General features: G+C 42.8%; 1 protein-coding gene across 2 annotated transcripts in view; it reads left to right on the forward strand.

The window, feature by feature from the left end:
• ABCA1 (ATP binding cassette subfamily A member 1) overlaps positions 1–19,959 on the forward strand; it is a 135,328-nt gene that overhangs the window by 108,105 nt on the left and 7,264 nt on the right. For both annotated transcript variants that reach the window (XM_004423291.3, XM_014782041.2), the window contains exons 31-45: positions 2,529–2,718; positions 3,713–3,807; positions 4,766–4,798; positions 5,743–5,848; positions 6,709–6,783; positions 7,300–7,469; positions 8,736–8,913; positions 10,850–10,965; positions 11,073–11,217; positions 12,983–13,106; positions 14,416–14,545; positions 14,811–14,931; positions 15,981–16,043; positions 16,656–16,762; positions 19,517–19,658. In XM_004423291.3, coding sequence (XP_004423348.2) covers positions 2,529–2,718; positions 3,713–3,807; positions 4,766–4,798; positions 5,743–5,848; positions 6,709–6,783; positions 7,300–7,469; positions 8,736–8,913; positions 10,850–10,965; positions 11,073–11,217; positions 12,983–13,106; positions 14,416–14,545; positions 14,811–14,931; positions 15,981–16,043; positions 16,656–16,762; positions 19,517–19,658 — 1,795 coding nt within the window. The remainder of the gene's footprint in view (positions 1–2,528; positions 2,719–3,712; positions 3,808–4,765; positions 4,799–5,742; positions 5,849–6,708; positions 6,784–7,299; positions 7,470–8,735; positions 8,914–10,849; positions 10,966–11,072; positions 11,218–12,982; positions 13,107–14,415; positions 14,546–14,810; positions 14,932–15,980; positions 16,044–16,655; positions 16,763–19,516; positions 19,659–19,959) is intronic.

The following is a 19,959-nucleotide window of genomic DNA, read 5'->3' on the forward strand; positions in this document are numbered from 1 at the left end:
AATGCTTTTTCCCTTTTCTCATTCCCCCCAACTCCTGTACCTGAATGCAGAGATGGGCTACCATTATTATATTATTTGCAATTTTGCTTATCAGCTTCTTCACTTTAACAACCTGAAAAGATGATGTATTAATTTTTATGAAAATGGACATTTTCTTCTTTTAGAGTTGCATATTTTTATCATTCTTTCCTTAAATCCTTTTTTTAAAAAGTAGTCAGTGTATAACTAAATTCAGCAAAATACCTATGTGACTCTAAGTGTGTATGGGGGACAGGTATGTCCAGAGATCTTTGTGAGTAAAGACAGTGAAGAGAGAGGAGGAGAGAGCTGAACCATGGCAGAGGTGGGTTCAAGTTCCTAGGCTCAGGTAGAATTTGCAGTTGAGATTGTTAACCACTTTGAGGACTTATGGAGAGTGTGGAAGGGTGTAGGAAGATTGCAGAAGGGCTAACTTGAATTCTAGGTTTAAAGAGAATATACTGACCCTGCCAGTGACAGACCAGTGATTGTGATACTTGTGTGTGCAAGGTTCTAGAGCAGATTTCTAAATGGATAGATACTATGTACTTGTTAGCTCTTGTTAATTGGATACTTACTAAACATTTGTTAGTGCTTAATACTTAATAGGTGGTAAGTCCTAGCAGTCAATATTAGTTCCTAGAGAACAAGATGACCAAGGTGGAGAAGGACACAGGGACATCCTATCTGGATTTCACAAGACTTCTGGTGACATTCCACTTGAAGGCGAGATAGAAGAATGAGATGAGATGATAATAGAGTTAGGTGGCTTCATTACACGCCTGCTGAACAATATGGACTCATAGATTGATGCCAGCCTAGGAAGGATCTGTGGGAGCCGGGTCTGGATTGAGAGCTAGCCTACAGAGACAAAAGAGGTGCCACCCGTGACATCAGAGGCTCTCAGCCTTGAGGCAGAGCACCGCTGAACGTGTGTTTTTTTTTTTTTTTTTAAAGATTTTATTTATTTATTTTTCCCCCCAAAGCCCCAGTAGATAGCTGTGTGTCATAGCTGCACATCCTTCTAGTTGCTGTATGTGGGACGCGGCCTCAGCATGGCCGGAGAAGCAGCGCGCCGGTGGGAGCCCGGGATCCGAACTCGGGTCGCCAGCAGTGGAGCGTGCTCACTTAACCACCAAGCCACGGGGCCGGCCCTGAACGTGTGTTGAGGGCAGTCTGATGTACGGGCCCCACTCTGGCAACTCTTAGGCTTTTCAAAAAGTAGTAGAACTGAGGGAAGTTTGGCTGGGACATTTCCCTGTGGCATTGAACTTTGTCTCAGACAGTCATTTTTCACAGGTTTTAGAGTGTGAGTTTCTGGAGGGCACCATGTCTTAGTTTGATTTTTTCCTTTTGTTGGGGTGCTTTAAAGAGAGAACTAGAGAGTAGCCCCCAAAACTGTTCCATTTGATACAAGAATAATATAACGACTGTGGCTTTGCTTTAAATTGTAGCATTTTGGAACTGGAAGGGACACTAGAAGTGACTTGTTGAAACGTGACTTGTTGAAGTCATGTTTATACTTTTGTTTTACTAGTGGAGGAAATAAGCGCCAAGAGGGCGAGTGACTTGCTGATGGTCTCACAGTAATTCAGGGCCAACTCAGGCATAAAGACCTTGTCTTTTGTCACCTGGGGTGCTTGTAAACAACCTAACTCTTCATGTGCCAAGCACTCTCACCCCCACTCACACCCTCCAATTTTTTACTTGTGTTAAAACATAAAGTGAATCTTGCCATTCTCCACCAGATTTTCAGCAAATAGAGTGTAAAATCCAGGCTCCTTCCCAGGCCTATGTCATCTGGCTCCTGCCTGCTCCTCATGTCCCCTCGCTCTTCCTCATGGCTCATCATATTCCAGCCACACTGCCTCCCTGTGCTTCCTCAAACACAGCGCATTTCTTCTGAGGGACTTTGTACCTACACTTTCTATTGCCTTTGCTCGTAGTGTTCTTCCTCCCCAAATCTTTTCCTGGCTTGTTCTTTCTGCTCGTTTATGCCTTAGAAGAAGTATTACCCTCTCAGGAAGTAGTCCTTCTTCTCCCCACTCAGTGTCCTCTTATTTTTGGCTAAGTGATATTACATATTTATTTGTTTATTGTCAGAGTCCTCTATGGGAACACAAACTCCCTGAAGGCAGGGACTTTGTCTTGTTCATCCCAGACTCTCAAATATGCAGCACAGTGTCTGGCACGTAGTAGACACTCAGGGAATATTTGTAGAGTGAACACATGGGCTGTGACTGTGTGCTGGTGGATTGGGTTGACTGCAGTTCAGTATATGAGCATTTGGGGCCTCTTTGCTTTCCATTATCCTTATCTGTAAAATAGGTTTGCAGCTTACAAGTGTCTGAGGGGGTAGAATAATCAAATGAGATTGTGCTCATCCTTTCCAAATGGAGAGGGGATGGATGCATGTTTGTGGTTGTTATTGATTGATCCTGCGCTCCTGAGGCAACAGGAGAGGCCAGGCCCTCTCAGACGATCCTACCCTTGATGTCCCCCTTTTGCAGAAACGTGCCTTGCTCCATGGGGGAGGAGGAGTGGACCACAGCCCCGGTTCCCCAGACCATCAGGGCCCTCTTCCAAAATGGGAACTGGACGATGGAGAACCCCTCACCCACCTGCCAGTGTAGCAGCGACAAAATCAAGAAGATGCTGCCTGTGTGTCCCCTGGGGGCTGGGGGGCCACCTCCTCCACAAGTGAGTCACTCTCTGGGTGTGAATGAGCAGGTGGGGGTGCAGGGTGGGCCCGGGAGCTTCTGCTTGGGAAGAAGGAGTGGATGATGTATCGCTCAGGAGGGTCTCTTTTAGTCTTGATCTTAATTCTTGTCATAGGGAAGAGTGTGTGAATTTTGAGGGGAGGGGGCTTAGACCACATGGTTCCCATATTTGAGGGAGCTTAGTACTTATTTGTTTGCATTAAAGCCAGAACACAATGCTCTGGATCAATGGGCTGTGGTTGACATGCCGTGGCTGCTCCCATAGTGTTGGTGTCACACTACATACTGTGACAGGTCCAGCTTCCTCCCTGGCTCTGCCACAGATGAGCTGGTGACCTTGTATGGGCCACTCTGAGTCCCTGGGCCTGTTTCCTCACCTCTGAATTAGGGAGGCTGGCCCATAAAACTTTGGCGGGTCTCATGAACTCTGACATTCTCTGAGACTCTGAGTGTGAGAAGTGGTTCTAAGCCATTTTTCTGAGACCAATTTCAGGAAGAGGCCTGCTTGTGATATCTCTCTGCTGCTTATCAGCATCCAGGTTGCCGGGTGAAGACAAGCAACTTTAAATGGGTGTGAGAACTTGAAGAAGTCCTGGTTGTCTCTCTTTAAAATAACAGCTAATCTGTTCATTAGTATGATTCCAATGAAAAAAGAATTCACTAGGCATAGTCAATGATGCTGCTCCCTAAAAACTTTTGTGACTATAAAGCATCATATTTTACTGTCTGTTGTTTAGCGGTTCAGAATAATTTCCTGGGGAAGACTTTGGCTTGGGATAAGTGAATGGCCAGTGCCAAGGGCAGAAGGGACCAGGTCTTGGTGGTTGGTTGGTGGCAGTGCCTGGGTCCTGTGGGCAGCGTCTGGTCACACTGTGGTCCATGTTTGAGGGACATGTGTCACTGTTGTCCTTGTTTTGTTTCCTGCCCCAATTCTGGTCCATAAAGACACATGTGCTTGGTTTTCCTGATAACAGAGAAAACAGAACACTGCGGACATCCTTCAGAACCTGACGGGAAGAAACATTTCGGATTATCTGGTGAAGACCTATGTGCAGATCATAGCCAAAAGGTCATTATTTACTAAACTTGGCCCTTGCTTTGTCATTACTCATCAAAGAATTAGAGGCCTAAAAATAGTGGACTGAGTAGTGGGGGAAACATCAAATTTTGGCCTGATGTTGTCTTTTGGAAGTTTAGGATATTCTTTCAAACTAGAAAAGATGATGCAAAGTATTATGAATATTTGGTTGTCAGCTGCCTGGTTCCAGAATGAAAATAAATCTGAATTCAAATTTGAATTCTGCCCCTAAGTAAAGGCTGTTTGACCAGGGGCAGCCAGTTATTGTTTTAAAGCCTTAGTTTGTATAAAATGTGATGATAATGTTGCTCTTATTAGTTTTTTGTGAGGATTAAATGAAATGACATATGTACAGTGCCTCTCCCGGATGGAATGCATGATAATATGTGGCGTATAGGGATAATATGTGGCTACCTGGGCCACTCGGTAGCCTGCCGTGGCTGTGGAGCCTCGGAAGAGCGGTGTAGCTTCCTGGGGCATCGCAGCACAGTGCTGAGTCCGTAGCTGATGTTTAGGAAATGTCTGTTCTGGCTTCCTTCCCATCAGCTTGGTTAGTTGGGCCTCTGGGTTAGGAGTTCTCAGTGACATTACATGACAGGGCATGCTTGAATGCCAGTTACTGTGAGTTTCCGAGCAAGAGGCATAATCTCTCCATATGTCATCCGTAATTGAAGTATTACTTTGAATTTAAAAAGCTTCTAGTTCTGTCCCTTCTTTGTCTATAAGGTGGTTTTTGAATCGGTTTAATCCAAGGCATGATTTTCATATAAATAATAAGGTTTTAAGATGGGGAGAAGAAAGGACATGCTGATTAGGGCTTCTTTCTGTGGGCACAACCCTACATCACCGCCCTGATCACAGGATTATTTCTGTCCCTTTGTTGTATCCTCAGGTAGGATCAGTGTTTCTTTGAACTGATTTTTGGTTTCTTTGTCTTTGGCTTCTGCAGCTTAAAGAACAAGATCTGGGTGAATGAGTTTAGGTAAGTTGACCGCCTTCTGTGCTTTCTTTAGTTTCCTCGACTGCTGCGTTGAGGAGGATGCTTTTGATGCAGGGGTCATGGATCCTGGGAGGTTGTTGTTATGGGGATTGTTTTGCCCGTAGTATTTCTGCTTGGTTCCCAACTGCCACTTCGGAGGCCTTTGAAAACTTGGCATGCTGATTTCCTTGAGGAGATTCAGAAGTTTCTTGTGGGTCTCTAGGGATTTAATAGGAAGCACAGTGTTGTGAGGAGAATACCTATGCTAGTTACACTTTGCCCCAAAATCAGATCCCGGGGGTCCTAGGGACTCAAGGACAATTTTTCAGGCCGTTGGAATCAGACTAAGAAGGTCTTGGATGAAATAAAAGGCATCAAAACCGTCTCTTGGAAAATGAGATAACCTTATATCGCCACCTCAAAACTTAGCTCTCTGTCACTGCTTCCTACCTTTGCTCTTTGCCTTTTCCCTAAAGGCTAAGACCTACAGAACTCTGAGCAGAGTAGACTGGGACCCCTATAGTGGCCCTCATGCTAGGAAAGAGCCAAGGCCTCTCTATAAGCCCTCCTTAGCCTCTCTGGTCAGTGTCCCTCACTACTCGTCCTGACTCCCCGTCTGCCTTGAGACCCAAGTTCATGCCTGAGCCCCCAGGGCTGAAGGAGCAGCTGCGAGATGAATGACCATTCTTTCCTCAATGTCTCAGATGTCTCACTCTGTCTATAATGAGGCCCAGGTCCTTCCCACTTAGGCAGGAAGCATAAAAGTTAAGAGATTGCCAGAATCCATTAGAGAAGGCCAAATTGTAACCTGTTCTGAGTCTAACTTTGGTCCTACTTTGAATAAGCAATTCATCTATGTGAAGCATGTCCACACTCAAGTGGTGTCTGCTGTTGAGGGATATCGTGCACCACACTGTCTGCGTTTTAATGTTAGGCTGTTGTTTTAGGTATGGCGGGTTTTCCCTGGGTGCCAGTAATTCTCAGTCACTTCCTCCAAGTCAAGACATTAATGATGCCATTAAGCAAATGAAGAGACACTTGAAGCTGGCCAAGGTACAGTATCCATCCCAAGACCTGTCAGAAAATGGGCCCAGAGTTGCTGGTACATGGGAGTAGTTGGCAGGTAAATCAGATCACCTAGCAGCTTATTGTTAAGACTTTTGAATACAAAGCCATCACTGGCACTTAGTGATCTTGTGCCAGCCAAGACTGAGCAACTCAGTGTATATTTAATATCTGGAAGTGTAGATCAAAAACCAATTCAGAGATTTAAAATCTCTCATAATAACTTAAGTTTATAAATTTAGCCAGTGGGTACATAAACTGGGCATCAAGCATCCTTTTCTAAAACAATTACTGGTTAAACAGGAAATGAATCATTTTCCTTAAGCTGGCAGCTTGCTTTAGGACCTGAGAAGCACTCACTTCATTTCTCTGTATCTCAAGTTTCCCATTTTTAAGTGAGAATTGAGAGGGTCGGATGATATGGACTCAATCACGGGTGGCAGTGAAAGTCCTAGAATCTGTGTCTCTGCTTTTGAGGCACAGACCCCACGAGTCTGACACATATACACATTGAGTATAGTTTTGGGTCTTAGGATGACGCTAGGGGAACATTTTGAAAAATCCTCACCACCCAGTTACAGCCAGACATCTGTGTCTTAGGACTTTGAGTCACAGGGTTTTCCCATGATTCCTTCAAGACTTGTGGCTCGTGGCAACATCAGTGCTTTAGATTTCTGGTCACTTGTTTCTCAGGAGCCAGTTATTCAGTGGCTTCAAATTTCACTTCAGTGAAGGAGGCAGTAGTGGTGTTGCCCTCCACAAGGTTATCTGGTTGTCCAGACTGCAGACTTCCTGTTGCCGTTCCCTTGTGAACCATCCCAACTGAGGCGCATTTCTTTTGTTCACAGGATGGTTCTGCGGATCGATTTCTCAGCAGCTTGGGAAGGTTCATGACAGGACTGGACACGAAAAATAATGTCAAGGTAAAGCCCCCTGTTTCAGTAGCTTCTTTATGAATGATAATCTTTATGTTCCCTGAAGTACTTCCAGCTCATGATAATGTTGATAGGGGTATTCATGACAGAGAAGAGCAGACTGGTAATTTTACTGGCGAGGCTGTACAATATAATGGTTAAGAGAATTTGCTTTGCCACCAGACCCACCAGGTGAACCATTGTGACCTTGACCAAGTCACTTAGCCTATCTAAGCCTCAGTTTCCTAATCTACAAAATAGAGGCAGTGATCATGGTATCTCAAAGCTGTGGTGAGGATTAAAGGAGTTACGGATATAAGGTAGACAGCACAGTGCCTGGCCATACAGTCAGTGCTCAGTATACGCTGGCTGCTGTTGTTACTTCGCCATGTTCTCTAACCATAACGTTTTGTCCTGGTATGTGACTGGAATTTCTGAAGTTTACATGCATGTTTTTTTGTGTGCATCTACCTCTGGGAGCAGGGTTTGGGAGCATCACCTTGTACCTGCTATGTTTTATTTCAGGTGTGGTTCAATAACAAGGGCTGGCATGCCATAAGCTCTTTCTTGAACGTCATCAACAATGCCATTCTGCGGGCCAACCTGCAGAAGGGAGAGAACCCCAGGCAGTATGGGATCACTGCTTTCAATCACCCCCTGAACCTCACCAAGCAGCAGCTCTCAGAGGTGGCCCTGTAAGTGGAGCTATGTCTGGACGGATCAGGTGGGAGAGGAGAGGGTGTTTGGGGGAATCTTGGAGCAGGGAAGGAAGTATGAGCTGGTTGTCTACAAACACTTAGGGAAACAGTTACGTTATGGGATGTCTGGGCTGGTCCAGGCTCTAGACAGAAAATGATCAGTTTATGAATTGGCTGACAGGGATTAAACTGCAGAAGATAAATGACTCTGATATGTAAAAACCATTACATTTAGTGAATTCATATAAAGTCAGTTACATTGTTAATAAAATCCTAAAATATTTTAACTCACCATTCACACGATGTTTAATAAAAAGTCAGTTTCATTGGTTTTGAAACCACTGTTTTTAAACTTGGTGAAACATGCCTTAATCAGCTTGTGTTTTTAATTCCTGGAGAGTGTGTCTGTGTGTGTGTGGTGGGTGGTGTGATATGTGGGTGGGTGGGTGGGTAAGAAGTTCACAGTATGATCTAATTTAGTGTATAGCCTTTGGAATCATAGGGATCTAGGTTTGAATCTGGTTTCTAAACTTTCTGGATGTATGGTGTTAAATGAGGCAATTCATGTAAATTGCTAAGTCCAGCACTGGGCATATAGTTGATATTCAACACACGGTAGACCTTTTCCTATATATGGAGCATGGCACAGTTGTTATTTCTGCTTAACTCGTATAGAATATCAATATATGTCACTGGGATCTTTATACTAAGCTCAGATAAAATTTATATATATAAATTTTTTTATAGTAAACCTGTTTAATGGACTTATAACACCATTCTTCTTATAATAAGAATCTGATAGAATTTTTGTGTGTTAGATTGATATGCCACACGCTGTTATTTTCAAATTTATTTACAGCCAGAAATTGTTTGAAGAGTTTCACATTAATATTTCTGCTTTATTTAGTTTTCAAGCTACACTAGTCTTTTATGTGTGAAAATTTACAACTTATTGCTTTTAGAAAGTCAAGAACAGTGGAACAAAGTGAATGCCATTAGGCCACTCTTCGACTTCCTCTAATAGTTTCTTTATGGCGCTTTTGACCTCAGTGGAATCAGTTTTGCATTTAAATTGTCAGGTTTTTTTTTCCTGACTTGAAAATAATCATCTTTAACCCTGAATAAAATCTATTTGGTGAACAGATTTTTTTCCCTGGGCTATGCTTCGGATATCTGTGTGTGTGTGTGTGTGTGTGTGGCCTCCTGATTGAGTCCTCAGCGACATCAATGGCCCCTCATATCCTCACTGCCTTTCTTTTTCAGGATGACCACATCAGTGGATGTCCTCGTGTCCATCTGTGTCATCTTTGCAATGTCCTTCGTCCCAGCCAGCTTTGTCGTGTTCCTGATCCAGGAGCGGGTCAGCAAAGCGAAGCACCTGCAGTTCATCAGCGGAGTGAAGCCCGTCATCTACTGGCTTTCCAATTTTGTCTGGGACATGGTAAGAACACCGGTCTGCTGCTGCTTATAAATCTCCATCAGGGCTGTGGATTGGATGAAAGAGCCCCTGGCTAGCACCAGGAAGTGTTCTAGCTGGTCTAAAAATGAATGAAAAAGGAAAAGGCAGAGGCAGTTGTACACTTCCATGTCACCAAACACGGTGTTAAATACAGAGCTGATCTTACACCAGAGAGAAAATCTGTCCACACTGACTGCAATTAACACCACCACCACCTAATTTCCTAAGTGAAAACTTTTCAAAGAAACACTGAGGTGGAAGACTCTTAGTCAAAACTCCAGTGCCTCTTAACTTGTCTGATAGGTTTTAACCTCCAGAGTCAGAGCATTCTTTTGACTTACTACGAAATCCGTCTGTCATTTGAAAACTCTCTACATTTTACCAGAAGCTTATCCGTCCACTGCAAATATGTTTTTTATGCCAGCTATCGTATATTGCTTCTGTTTGGACCAATATGGAGGACTTCAAAGAATTCTGAAGTTCTAATTTTTGTAAAGTAGAGTTGAAATATATCTCCCTGTGAATTCCATTAATTGTAAGCCACACATGTGTGAGCAAATTTAATTCTTCTCCCACTGGATAGGCCCCTCAGATATTTGACGACAACTTTCATTTAACCTAAATCTTTCCCAGATAAGATGATATATGAGAACACACTGTAATCTCTAAAGCACTGTACAAATGTGAGTGATGATGATGGTGATGATGTCTGTGCTGATTAGAGGAAGCCTTTCAGACTTGTGACTCTTCTGATCTGATCACCTCTCTATGGCCATGCTGCATATTGTTAATGTCCCTTTTGAAAAGCAAAGCCCAGAATTAACCTTGTGTTCAGGCTGTGGTCTGAACGGTTAGGAGTCTGGAGAGAGTTGACCTTTATCCCATGCTTCTGTTACTCAGCCCAAGGGTATTGTGTTTTGGGAGTAGCACTGTCTTGTTGGCGACTTGGTAGTGAACTGAAATCTCCATTTCACAGGAATGATTGTTGAATAGGGTCTCTTTCATTCTATACTAATGCAATGGACTTTTTTGAACCCAAACTTTATATTTATCCCCGTTAAACTGCATCTTGTTTAGTCTCCATTTGTTTTTGTTTTTATCTTGATCCAGTAATTACTTCGTTCAGTAAACACACACTGAGTGCTCACTATGTGTTTGACTGTGCCGGGTATAGGAGATTCAGAGATGAAAGTTCAAGTCCCAGAACTCAGGGACATCACTTATCTTCCTGTGTAGTATCTGTCCCTCCCTGCTTTAGAGCCTCTGATGTTTGCTGTAAGCATGTCTGAGGCAGAGCCCTGTGGACTGAATCTGCAAATTCTTCTAACAGCCAACAAACCCACCATCCCCTCCCTGCCCATGCTTTGCTCTGCCAGCTATGAATTCTCATAATTATCCTGTGGTCAAGTCTTTATTTCTGCATTTTAATGCTTGATACACTATCTAGATAGACTTTAAAATTATTTTCAACGTGATGAAACAATCTGACATTCATGTTGTAAGCGCTCGCCTCATAAATAGATTATATGTGAGATTGAACTTGGGCAGACTATAATATAGCATTAATGATGAAACAGACACAATCATCTTCGGGAAGAATAATGGAAGCTTATTTGTTGCCTGTGAAGTTGAAATTACTGACTGGGAATCCATCGTTCAGTAAGTTTACTGAGCGTGACACCTTGGCTTAGCTGTTGGAAAGACAGAAAGGGCATGTAGTTTATAAAATCAGCCAAGGGTAAAATGCTTGTCAAAATGTATTGTCCAGTATTTTGATTAACAGTTTATGTGGCTTCATTAATTGAAAGTTATTCTCCAATATGTTTTTCTGCCCTTGCTTGTCCGATGGTGGTGAGGGCTTGGGCTGTGTTGTGTCTTTGACGGAGGGGTGAATTTTATTCCCTTGTTTCACTTTCAGTGCAACTATGTGGTCCCTGCCACGCTGGTCATTATCATCTTCATCTGCTTCCAGCAGAAGTCCTACGTGTCCTCCACCAACCTCCCTGTGCTAGCCCTTTTGCTTCTGCTGTATGGGTAAGGCCCCTCGGGGTGGGGGGTGTCAGTGAGTAAGGCATATGGTGCCCAATGTCAGAGGGAAGGCAGGGGGCACCCAGTGGACATTTGTCTTTGTGCCTTACCAGGTGGTCCATCACACCTCTCATGTACCCAGCCTCCTTCGTGTTCAAGATCCCCAGCACAGCCTATGTGGTCCTCACCAGCGTGAACCTCTTCATTGGGATCAATGGCAGTGTGGCCACTTTTGTGCTGGAGCTCTTCACCAACAATGTGAGTTTCTGCAGAGAGAATACCTCCTGCTGGGATGAGCATCTCTGGGGGCCAGAGGACAATGTTTAATCATGATTTTCTTCTACTTGTCTGTGGTGTTAACACCACAACCACTCACTCTGTCCTTTTTCAGATTCTCTCTTCCCTGGGTTTGCACATTATCTCTCTCTCCTCCTTTTCCTTATATTTCTCTGATCAAACCTTTCAGTTTCCTTTGACATGTTTTTTTATACTCCTTTCTGTTTATTTTTTTTATTTTTTTTTAAGATTCTATTTATTTATTTTTTACCCCCAAAGCCCCACCAGACAGCTGTATGTCATAGCTACACATCCTTCCAGTCGCTGTACGTGGGACGGGGCCTCAGCAGGGCCGGAGAAGCGGTGCGTCGGTGTGCACCCGGGATCCGAACCCAGGCCGCCAGCAGCAGAGCGCACGCACTTAACCGCTAAGCCACGGGGCCTGCCCACTCCTTTCTGTTTAAATGTTGCTGTTTTCAGTATTCGGTCCTCTGCTATCTCTGCTTTCTGTTTTAGATACTATCTCTGGGTGATGCTATTCATTCCCAAGGCTTTACCACCACCTCTCAGTGTTGTTTGCTGTAATCTCTCAGCTCTGTGCCTTTAGCCCTGATTGTTTCTGTGAACTCTAGTCCCACAGTCTCACTTGCTTAGTGGATGGCTCCGTTTAGATAATTTACAGACACCCCAGACTCAATATGCCCTAATCACCTGTCCTCTCAGAACCTAATATTTCTCTTGCCATTCCTGTCACTCTGGATGGCGTTACCATCCATCCAGTCACTCCAGCTGACAATATTAGGGTCATCTCATCTTATATGCTTTGCTTTTGCTTATTCAGCTGGTGGGAAGAATCTTGTCAGTTATTCTAACTATAGATCTCTTCAGCAAGGTTCCCTGTCCAGTCCTCCTGTCATTACCTTTGTCCAAACACCTTAACTTAGCACGCAAGGCTTTTCAGAGGGGTACAACTCTTTCTGGCCAGTTCCCACCACACCCTTTCCCAATGCACTGTGAGGTGCTGCTTCAGCTGAGTTGTCCCTTAAACCCACCACACTCCTGTAGGCCTGGCTTTAAATGCCCTTCCTCTATCGGAGTCTGTTAGTATCTCACTTATCCTTCAAGACTAAACTCAAATGTGAAGCTTTCCTTACCTGCCTCGTAGGAGGTGCTCTCTCTTCCCTGTGCTCCCAGAGCCTGCAGTTCATGCCTCCAGTACAACACATATCCAATTATGTAGTAATTTCCTCAAGAGTCGAGACTGTTTCTTATTAACCTTTGCCTCCTGTGCCCTAGTACAGTGCATCCAGCACATAGCAATGTACTCAATTGTTGGATATTTGGCCACTGCTTGCTTGATGTATTTGAGAAGAATTTTTAAAATTCCAGCAAAATCCTGAAACTGAAATATTGACCCAGACATGAGCAATTTGTTTAAAATGCTAAGCAAATATTTTGTTATGGATTTGCTTTTGATTAAACATAACCATGTTTCTAAACTTTGCTCATATTTCTCCATATTCATAGCATTATACAGGATATTCTAAAGAGCAAAATTTTATGGTGTTATATATCATCAGCTATGGCTGCTGCTATTTATTAGTATCTGAATGTAAAGGTTCAGTTTGACCCCAGGGAATCAAATTCTTTTCTTCCCTTCCATATTTCAGACTTTGATAAATTTTTAGCCTACGCCATGAATGACATTCAGTTTCTCCCTCTCTCTCTCTCTGTCTTATGTTTTCAGAAGCTGAATAACATCAATGATATCCTGAAGTCTGTGTTCTTGATCTTCCCACATTTTTGCCTGGGACGGGGGCTCATTGACATGGTGAAAAACCAGGCCATGGCTGATGCCTTGGAAAGGTTTGGTGAGTGACAGCAGTGACTAGAGGATGCTTCAGCAGAGATGGCAGTTTGCATGGGCCTTGCTACTCTGGCCTTTGTTTTGGAAAGAGGCTGGTAATGGGGCACAGGACTTCCCACCACTGATAAGGCTCATGATAACGAAGCTGGTTGTGGCGTGGGTCTTGTGACACAGCCATTTGTCTGTGCCTCTGATAGCATTGAGAAAAGTATAGAGGGCAATTTTGGAGATAAGATACTGGCTTTAGCGTGGACCTAATGCCACTGGTTGTGTTTGTCAGAGTTATTGGAAAAGTTAAACCACAGCTTTGAGAATTAGATACAGGCCAGAGAATCAGAAGGAAAGATGCAAACTTTGGCTCTGACTATTAGGAAAATCATGGGCCTGCAGATGTGGCCATATATTACCTTTTACATAGTCTATAAAAAGGTAATTTACTGCAGCTCTTTCTACCTTTGGAGTCTTTAAAAATTTTTCTCCTGTGGCCACATTATGATTCTTTACCACTGGCTCATATAGTTAGATGGGCCATGTTATTTAATGGACATAGAAGAGGGACTTTTTTTTTTCCCCCAACTTGGAGGTACAAAGGAGATGTATAAGGAATTTAGGGAATATTTACATAAAACCAGATGATTTAATTGAGTCACTAGGTTACATTATATGCTACTGAAAGGTGCATCTCTTTTTTTGAGGAAGATTAGCTCTGAGCTAACATCTGTTGCCAATCCTCCTCTTTTCTTGCTGAGGAAGACTGGCCCTGGGCTAACATCCATGCCCATCCTCCTCTGCTTTATATGGGACACTGCCACAGCATGGCTTGGTAAGTGGTACGTAGGTCCACGCTCGGGATCCGAACTCGTGAACCCCGGGCTGCTGAAGCAGAGCGTGCGAACTTAATTGCTACGCCACCTGGCCTGCCCCATGAAAGGGGCATGTTTTAAAAAGTACTTTCTAATCTTTCTCAAGTGAAACTTGTAATTTGCTAAAATACCCTAAGAATTATTGTGGATTGTTTGCTTTTTTAAAGAGAATTTTTGGCATGTCTCATTAAAAAGGAAACATTAGATATCTTAGATGAAGTTACAGATCTAATACACACTGGCTCTGAAATTCTGATTGACACGGGGTCCCAGTATATTTCCCCAAAACCCTACCCTGAATCAGATTTGGAAAGCGGTCACTCCGTTATTTTTTCTTCCTTGTCATGAGTGAAAACCATTGGTGTTTCTAGGAACATAGGTGCATGTGACCCTGAATTTGAGGTCTTTAGTGCCTCCATTCTGACTGGATCTCTGCACTGTGTCTGCCAGGGGAGAATCGCTTTGTCTCGCCACTCTCTTGGGACTTGGTGGGACGAAACCTCTTCGCCATGGCCGTGGAAGGTGTGGTGTTCTTCCTCATCACGGTTCTGATCCAGTACAGATTCTTCATCAGGCCCAGGTGAGCTTTCTCTCAGAACTCGTGGAGCGCCTGGTTGAGGCCACAGAGGAGGAGCGCAGGGCAACGCTCATCACTGGTGGTTGGATTGAATTGAACGCAAAGCAGATAATCAAAGTGATTTTCCTAATGTGGGCAGCCCCTGGCCTCCAACACTGCCGATCCGGGAAACTGTGGAGAGTAGATTTTATAGGACTGCTTTAGAAACCAGATCTTTCTCTTGAAAAGCAGCTTAGAAGTTGATTTTTCTTAAATTTTTTCCCCTAAGACCTATAAATGCAAAGCTTCCTCCTCTGAATGATGAGGATGAAGATGTCAGGCGGGAAAGACAGAGAATTCTTGATGGTGGAGGACAGAATGACATCTTGGAAATCAAGGAGTTGACTAAGGTGAGGCAATGAATACAAGCTGTAACAACTTGTCTTCAGTTTTTCCAGCTTTATGTGTTGGAAATTAGCTTTTTGCTGACTTGCTTAAGAAAAAGAGCATGCTTCCCAAAATGTGCATCTAAACCAAACTTCTGTCAATTTAATTTTATTTAAAGTACACCACGGAGGGCCGGCCCCGTGGCTTAGCGGTTAAGTGCGTGTGCTCCGCTGCTGGCAGCCCGGGTTCGGATCCCGGACCACACCGACGCACCGCTTCTCCGGCCATGCTGAGGCCGCGTCCCACATACAGCAACTCGAAGGATGTGCAACTATGACATACAACTATCTACTGGGGCTTTGGGGGAAAAAATAAATAAATAATAAAAAAATAAATTAAAAAATAAATAAATAAAATACACGATGGAGATTTCTTAATTAAAGAAATCCTACTGAGAATACTTTTGTAATGTGAATTCTCATTCTTGAGTATATTTGTTTTTCACACTTACATTTATGTGTTTGTTATTAAAACATACTAATATTGTATATCTAATCAAAGCTGAGGTAGGGAGAATGAATGGTTGATTTTGAGTTTCATGGTCCACAAAGTTGATACTGTATATCGCTGTTGCTCAGGGGGAGGATCTGTTTCAGCCTTCTCTAGGTGTCAGAATCCTAAGAATTCACTTTTTTGTGATATGTACAATATTTGCAATGTTTTGATTATAAATTTTTACCCTATAGAATTTAATGTTTAAACTATTTACAATATCTTTATATATTAAGTAAATGAAAAATTATGTAGATATTAATGACCAATATGTTTTTTAAAAGGTTGATATTAGATTAAAAATAAAAATAAATTCACTTTTATTTTGAGCTTCAGAGTCATTCAGAAGGCAGTTGCCACAGAGATAGGCCAAGGCTCTTAGCACATCAAATATGTGACTTAGTCTTATCTATGGGTCTTATTTCATGGTGTGTTTGGGCTATAATTCCCTCTTCCTCAGTTGCTTGAGATGGCTGTGAGTTCCTGCGGCTCATGAATTTTTGCATTTTGTTTATCGTAGGTGTATAGAAGGAAGAGGAAGCCTGCTGTTGACAGGATTTGTGTTGGCATTCCTCCTGGCGAGGTAAAGGCACTTTGCCTACGTTGTATTTGTCCCTATTAATTCAGACTGTCTCTACCCAATCCAACAACACTATCTGTGAGGGGTAAAAGTGGTTTCTAAAGGCCTCTCTATTTATGTCTGTGTGGAGCAATCAGTCATTGAGAGGATGGGGACCCCATTTGTCAAAAGAGAATGATTTTGGATAATCTCAGGCAATTTAAGAAAAGCATGCACATCCAGTGCATGATTTTGTGATCTGCTGAAGATGACGATGAAATTCAAATAGATTTTAAAAAATAGATGTTCTCCTTTCTCATTCATGTTGGTGTTCTTTTATGCCCTTTAGCCAGATTAGAGGTGAATGTGACAAGTTGGGTTTCATGACTGCTTCACACATTAACTTTGGCCCCAACCTGATGACTCAAATAATATTTACAAATATGCCCACCCTTAAAATGGTCTCATTATAAAATATATGTTTAAATATCTACATGAGTTCTTAAAACCCAAAAAATATTTAATTCTTCATTGATCGTGTTATATAAAAACTAAGCTGAGGTAACTCTTTTACAAGGGTCATTTATATTCAGATTTTTAGTAATTTGCTTACACAACTTACCCAATATTTTCCAGTGCTTTGGACTTCTGGGAGTTAATGGGGCTGGGAAATCATCAACTTTCAAGATGTTAACTGGAGATACCACTGTTACCAGAGGAGATGCTTTCCTTAACAAAAATAGGTGAGACAAGAAGTGGTCTGTATTTTGCCACAGAGACTTTTTTTTTACTTTATTTAAATAAATATATTGTTCTTTTTCTTTTTTTTTTCTTTTTCTTTTTTTTTTTTTTTGCTGAGGAAGATTAGCCTTCAGCTAACATCTGTGCCAATCTTCTTCTGTTTCGTATGTGGGTCGCCACCACAGCATGGCTAAGGAGTGGTGTAGGTCCATACCCGGAATCTGAACCTGCAAACCTGGGCTGCTGAAGCAGAGCACGCCGAACTTAACCACTATGCCACAGGGCCGGCCCCTGTTATTTTTCTGATTATAACAGTACTATATAGTTTATTAAAATGCTGAAATATAGTAAAGTGTATAGAAGAAAAATAAAAACATCCATAATCCCTTTTTCTAGAGGTAACCACTATTTACATTTCCTTTCAGTCTCACTCTATTTTTTTTTTAACAGCTTTATTCAGGTATAATTTACATACCGTACAATTTACTTGTTTTAAGAGTATAATTCAATGATTTTTAGTCAATTTACAGAGTTGTGCAACCATCAGCACAATCCAATTTTAGAACATTCCCATCACCCCAAATCTATTTTATATATACATATAAATGTATTATAAAATTGAGAGCATACTGTATCTAGATTTTTAAATTAGTTTTTATTGTTAATGAGCGTATTATATTTCCCAGTGAGTTATATATTCTGAGATATAGAATTTCACATTGCTGCATAAAATTCCTCTATATACACGTACCTGTAGTTTATTTAGTCAGTTCCTTTTTGTTGGACATTTATTAGTTTCTATTTTTCACTATGTAAATATGTCCTTGGATTCGTCTTTGATTATTTCCTTAGGGAAAATTCCTAGAAGGTAAAAGGGTATGTACTTGCCAAATTGCTCTCTATAAAGGTTGTACCAGGTGATGAGGCCACCATCAAGCCATTATCTGAGAATGCACAGGTCACTAAGCAGTCTGATCTTTGGGTACAGCTCCACTTTAGAGACCTGTTAGGCAATGTTACCCTTGAGTACTCTAAATATGTGGGGCGTCTCTAGGCTTTTTTTTTTGCTGAGGCAGACCGGCCCTGAGCTAACATGTATTGCCAATCCTCCTCCTTTTTTTTTTTCCCTTTTTGTCCCCAAAGCCCCAATAGATAGTTGTATGTCATAGCTGCAGATCCTTCTAGTTGCTGTATGTGGGACGCAGCCTCAGCATGGTCAGACAAGTGGTGCATTGGTGCGTGCCTAGGATCCGAACCCGGGCGGCCAGTAGCGGAGCACGCGTACTTAACCGCTAAGCCATGGGGCCAGCCCCCTCTCTGGGCTTTTTATATGGAGAAATGGTACAAGGCAGTGGCTTTCAAACTTTTCTGACCATGACCCATAATGGCAAATACATTTACCTCTCAACCCGTAAATATACAAAAACACATAAACATGCACACACATAAGTTAAGTAAAAGTTTCATAAAATAATACTACTATTGCTACTTGTAGTGCACTCTGATATTTCCTATTCTTCTCTATATCATGTCATTAAAAAATGCTGATCTTGACCCACTAAATTGATTTCACAACCCACTAATGGCTGATGACTCACAATTTGAAAACAATGAACAGGGGCTAGTAGCCAATATAATTGAAAAGAGCGCAGAACTTAATGTACTCGTGGGGCTCCTCTTCTGTCTCTTACCAGTTTTTTCAGTAGCAGTGTAAAGGAGATATTTAAGAGAACAGAAATTCTGGAATGGCAGGCCTAAGGCTACACACCTGCTTCCCCAGGCTTGTTCCTAGTACCAGGATCCTGGGGCATCTCTAGCAATAGCAGCAATAACTGGCCCAAACTAAGGTTTGTCACAGTGACTGGTTGTAAGAGCTAGCTTGGGCATTGTAGCTGTGAGGGCCAGGCACAGTGTCCTTGGGCGCCTCAATCATAATTCTGGAAAAGGCTGGACCTGGGACTACTAATTAGATATACAGAGAAGCATGAATACTGCTGAAAGGCCAAACTCAGGGCTCTCCAGAGGTGGCTGAAGTGCAGCCATCAGACTGGATGTAACACTGAGTTTCTCCTACATCAAGGATTCTTAACCTGAGATTGGCTTCATAGGGCCTAAAAGCTGCCCCCACAATTTTATATGTAAAATTGTGTCTATAGGTATATTTTTTTCTTGTCACTAGATTCTCAGAGGGTCTATGATCAAAAACACCAGGAGAGTGCCTGGCTTGGGTATTTAGTAGAACCAAGGGGTCTGGAACATGCTGTGGCCGAGTCGTTGTATAAGCATCATAAAGCAGAGGGAGGTCACACCCAGAGTTGCTGGGCTTCCTGTGCGTCTGAATGGTCATGAAGGAGACTTTGGAGCAACAAGGTGCTTGGTACATTATCACTGGGCTACAGAATCAAGTCGGGGATGGAGACTTAGTGTTAAAGCCCCAGGACTGTGTGACCGAGGTTGTTGGTGGAGATGGTGCTGCAGTTGGGATGGACTTGGGGATTTTGAAACAGGACTGAGTCTGCCGATTGAGGTGTTGGGGGAGCCAGGTGCAAGGACTGGGCAGGATAGAGGCAGGAACCCTGACTGCCAGGAGGGGCTGGCATCCTGGGGGCAGAAAGGCTATTCCTTCAAGCTACAGCAGGTGTGCTCACTGGTATTTTTGTCATGCACAAGCATGCTTTATAGGAATATTTGGCAAGATTGTCTCATCATAGTATCTCTGAATGCTTAAAACCTGACCAGTTTTGTCTTTTTTGCAGTATCTTATCAAACATCCATGAAGTACATCAGAACATGGGCTATTGCCCTCAATTTGATGCCATCACGGAGCTACTAACTGGAAGAGAACATGTGGAGTTCTTTGCCCTCTTGAGAGGAGTCCCAGAGAAAGAAGTTGGCAAGGTACCTTGGGCACCAGAAAGCCGGCCTGCCTCCTTTGGCATCCTAACAATATACCTTATGGCTTTGACTTGCACACATGACCATCAGCTTCAGGCTGATTTTCCTCACGGATGCAGCATCTGACATGCTGGCTCTTTGCACTTACTTTCAGGGTGGGAATCTGTGGTGGCGGTGGGGCGGGGATGGGTGGGCAGGCACATGCTGGAGGGTGAGGGAGAGTGCTGCTCCCACCCACATGAATCTCTTCCCTCTGGTTTTGGCTCCTTGACACTTGCCAGGTGATGATTACAGAATCTGATCT

The sequence above is a fragment of the Ceratotherium simum genome, chromosome 29 (assembly GCF_057802395.1).
Source record: "Ceratotherium simum simum isolate JZ-2026a chromosome 29, ASM5780239v1, whole genome shotgun sequence".
Lineage (NCBI taxonomy): Eukaryota > Metazoa > Chordata > Mammalia > Perissodactyla > Rhinocerotidae > Ceratotherium > Ceratotherium simum.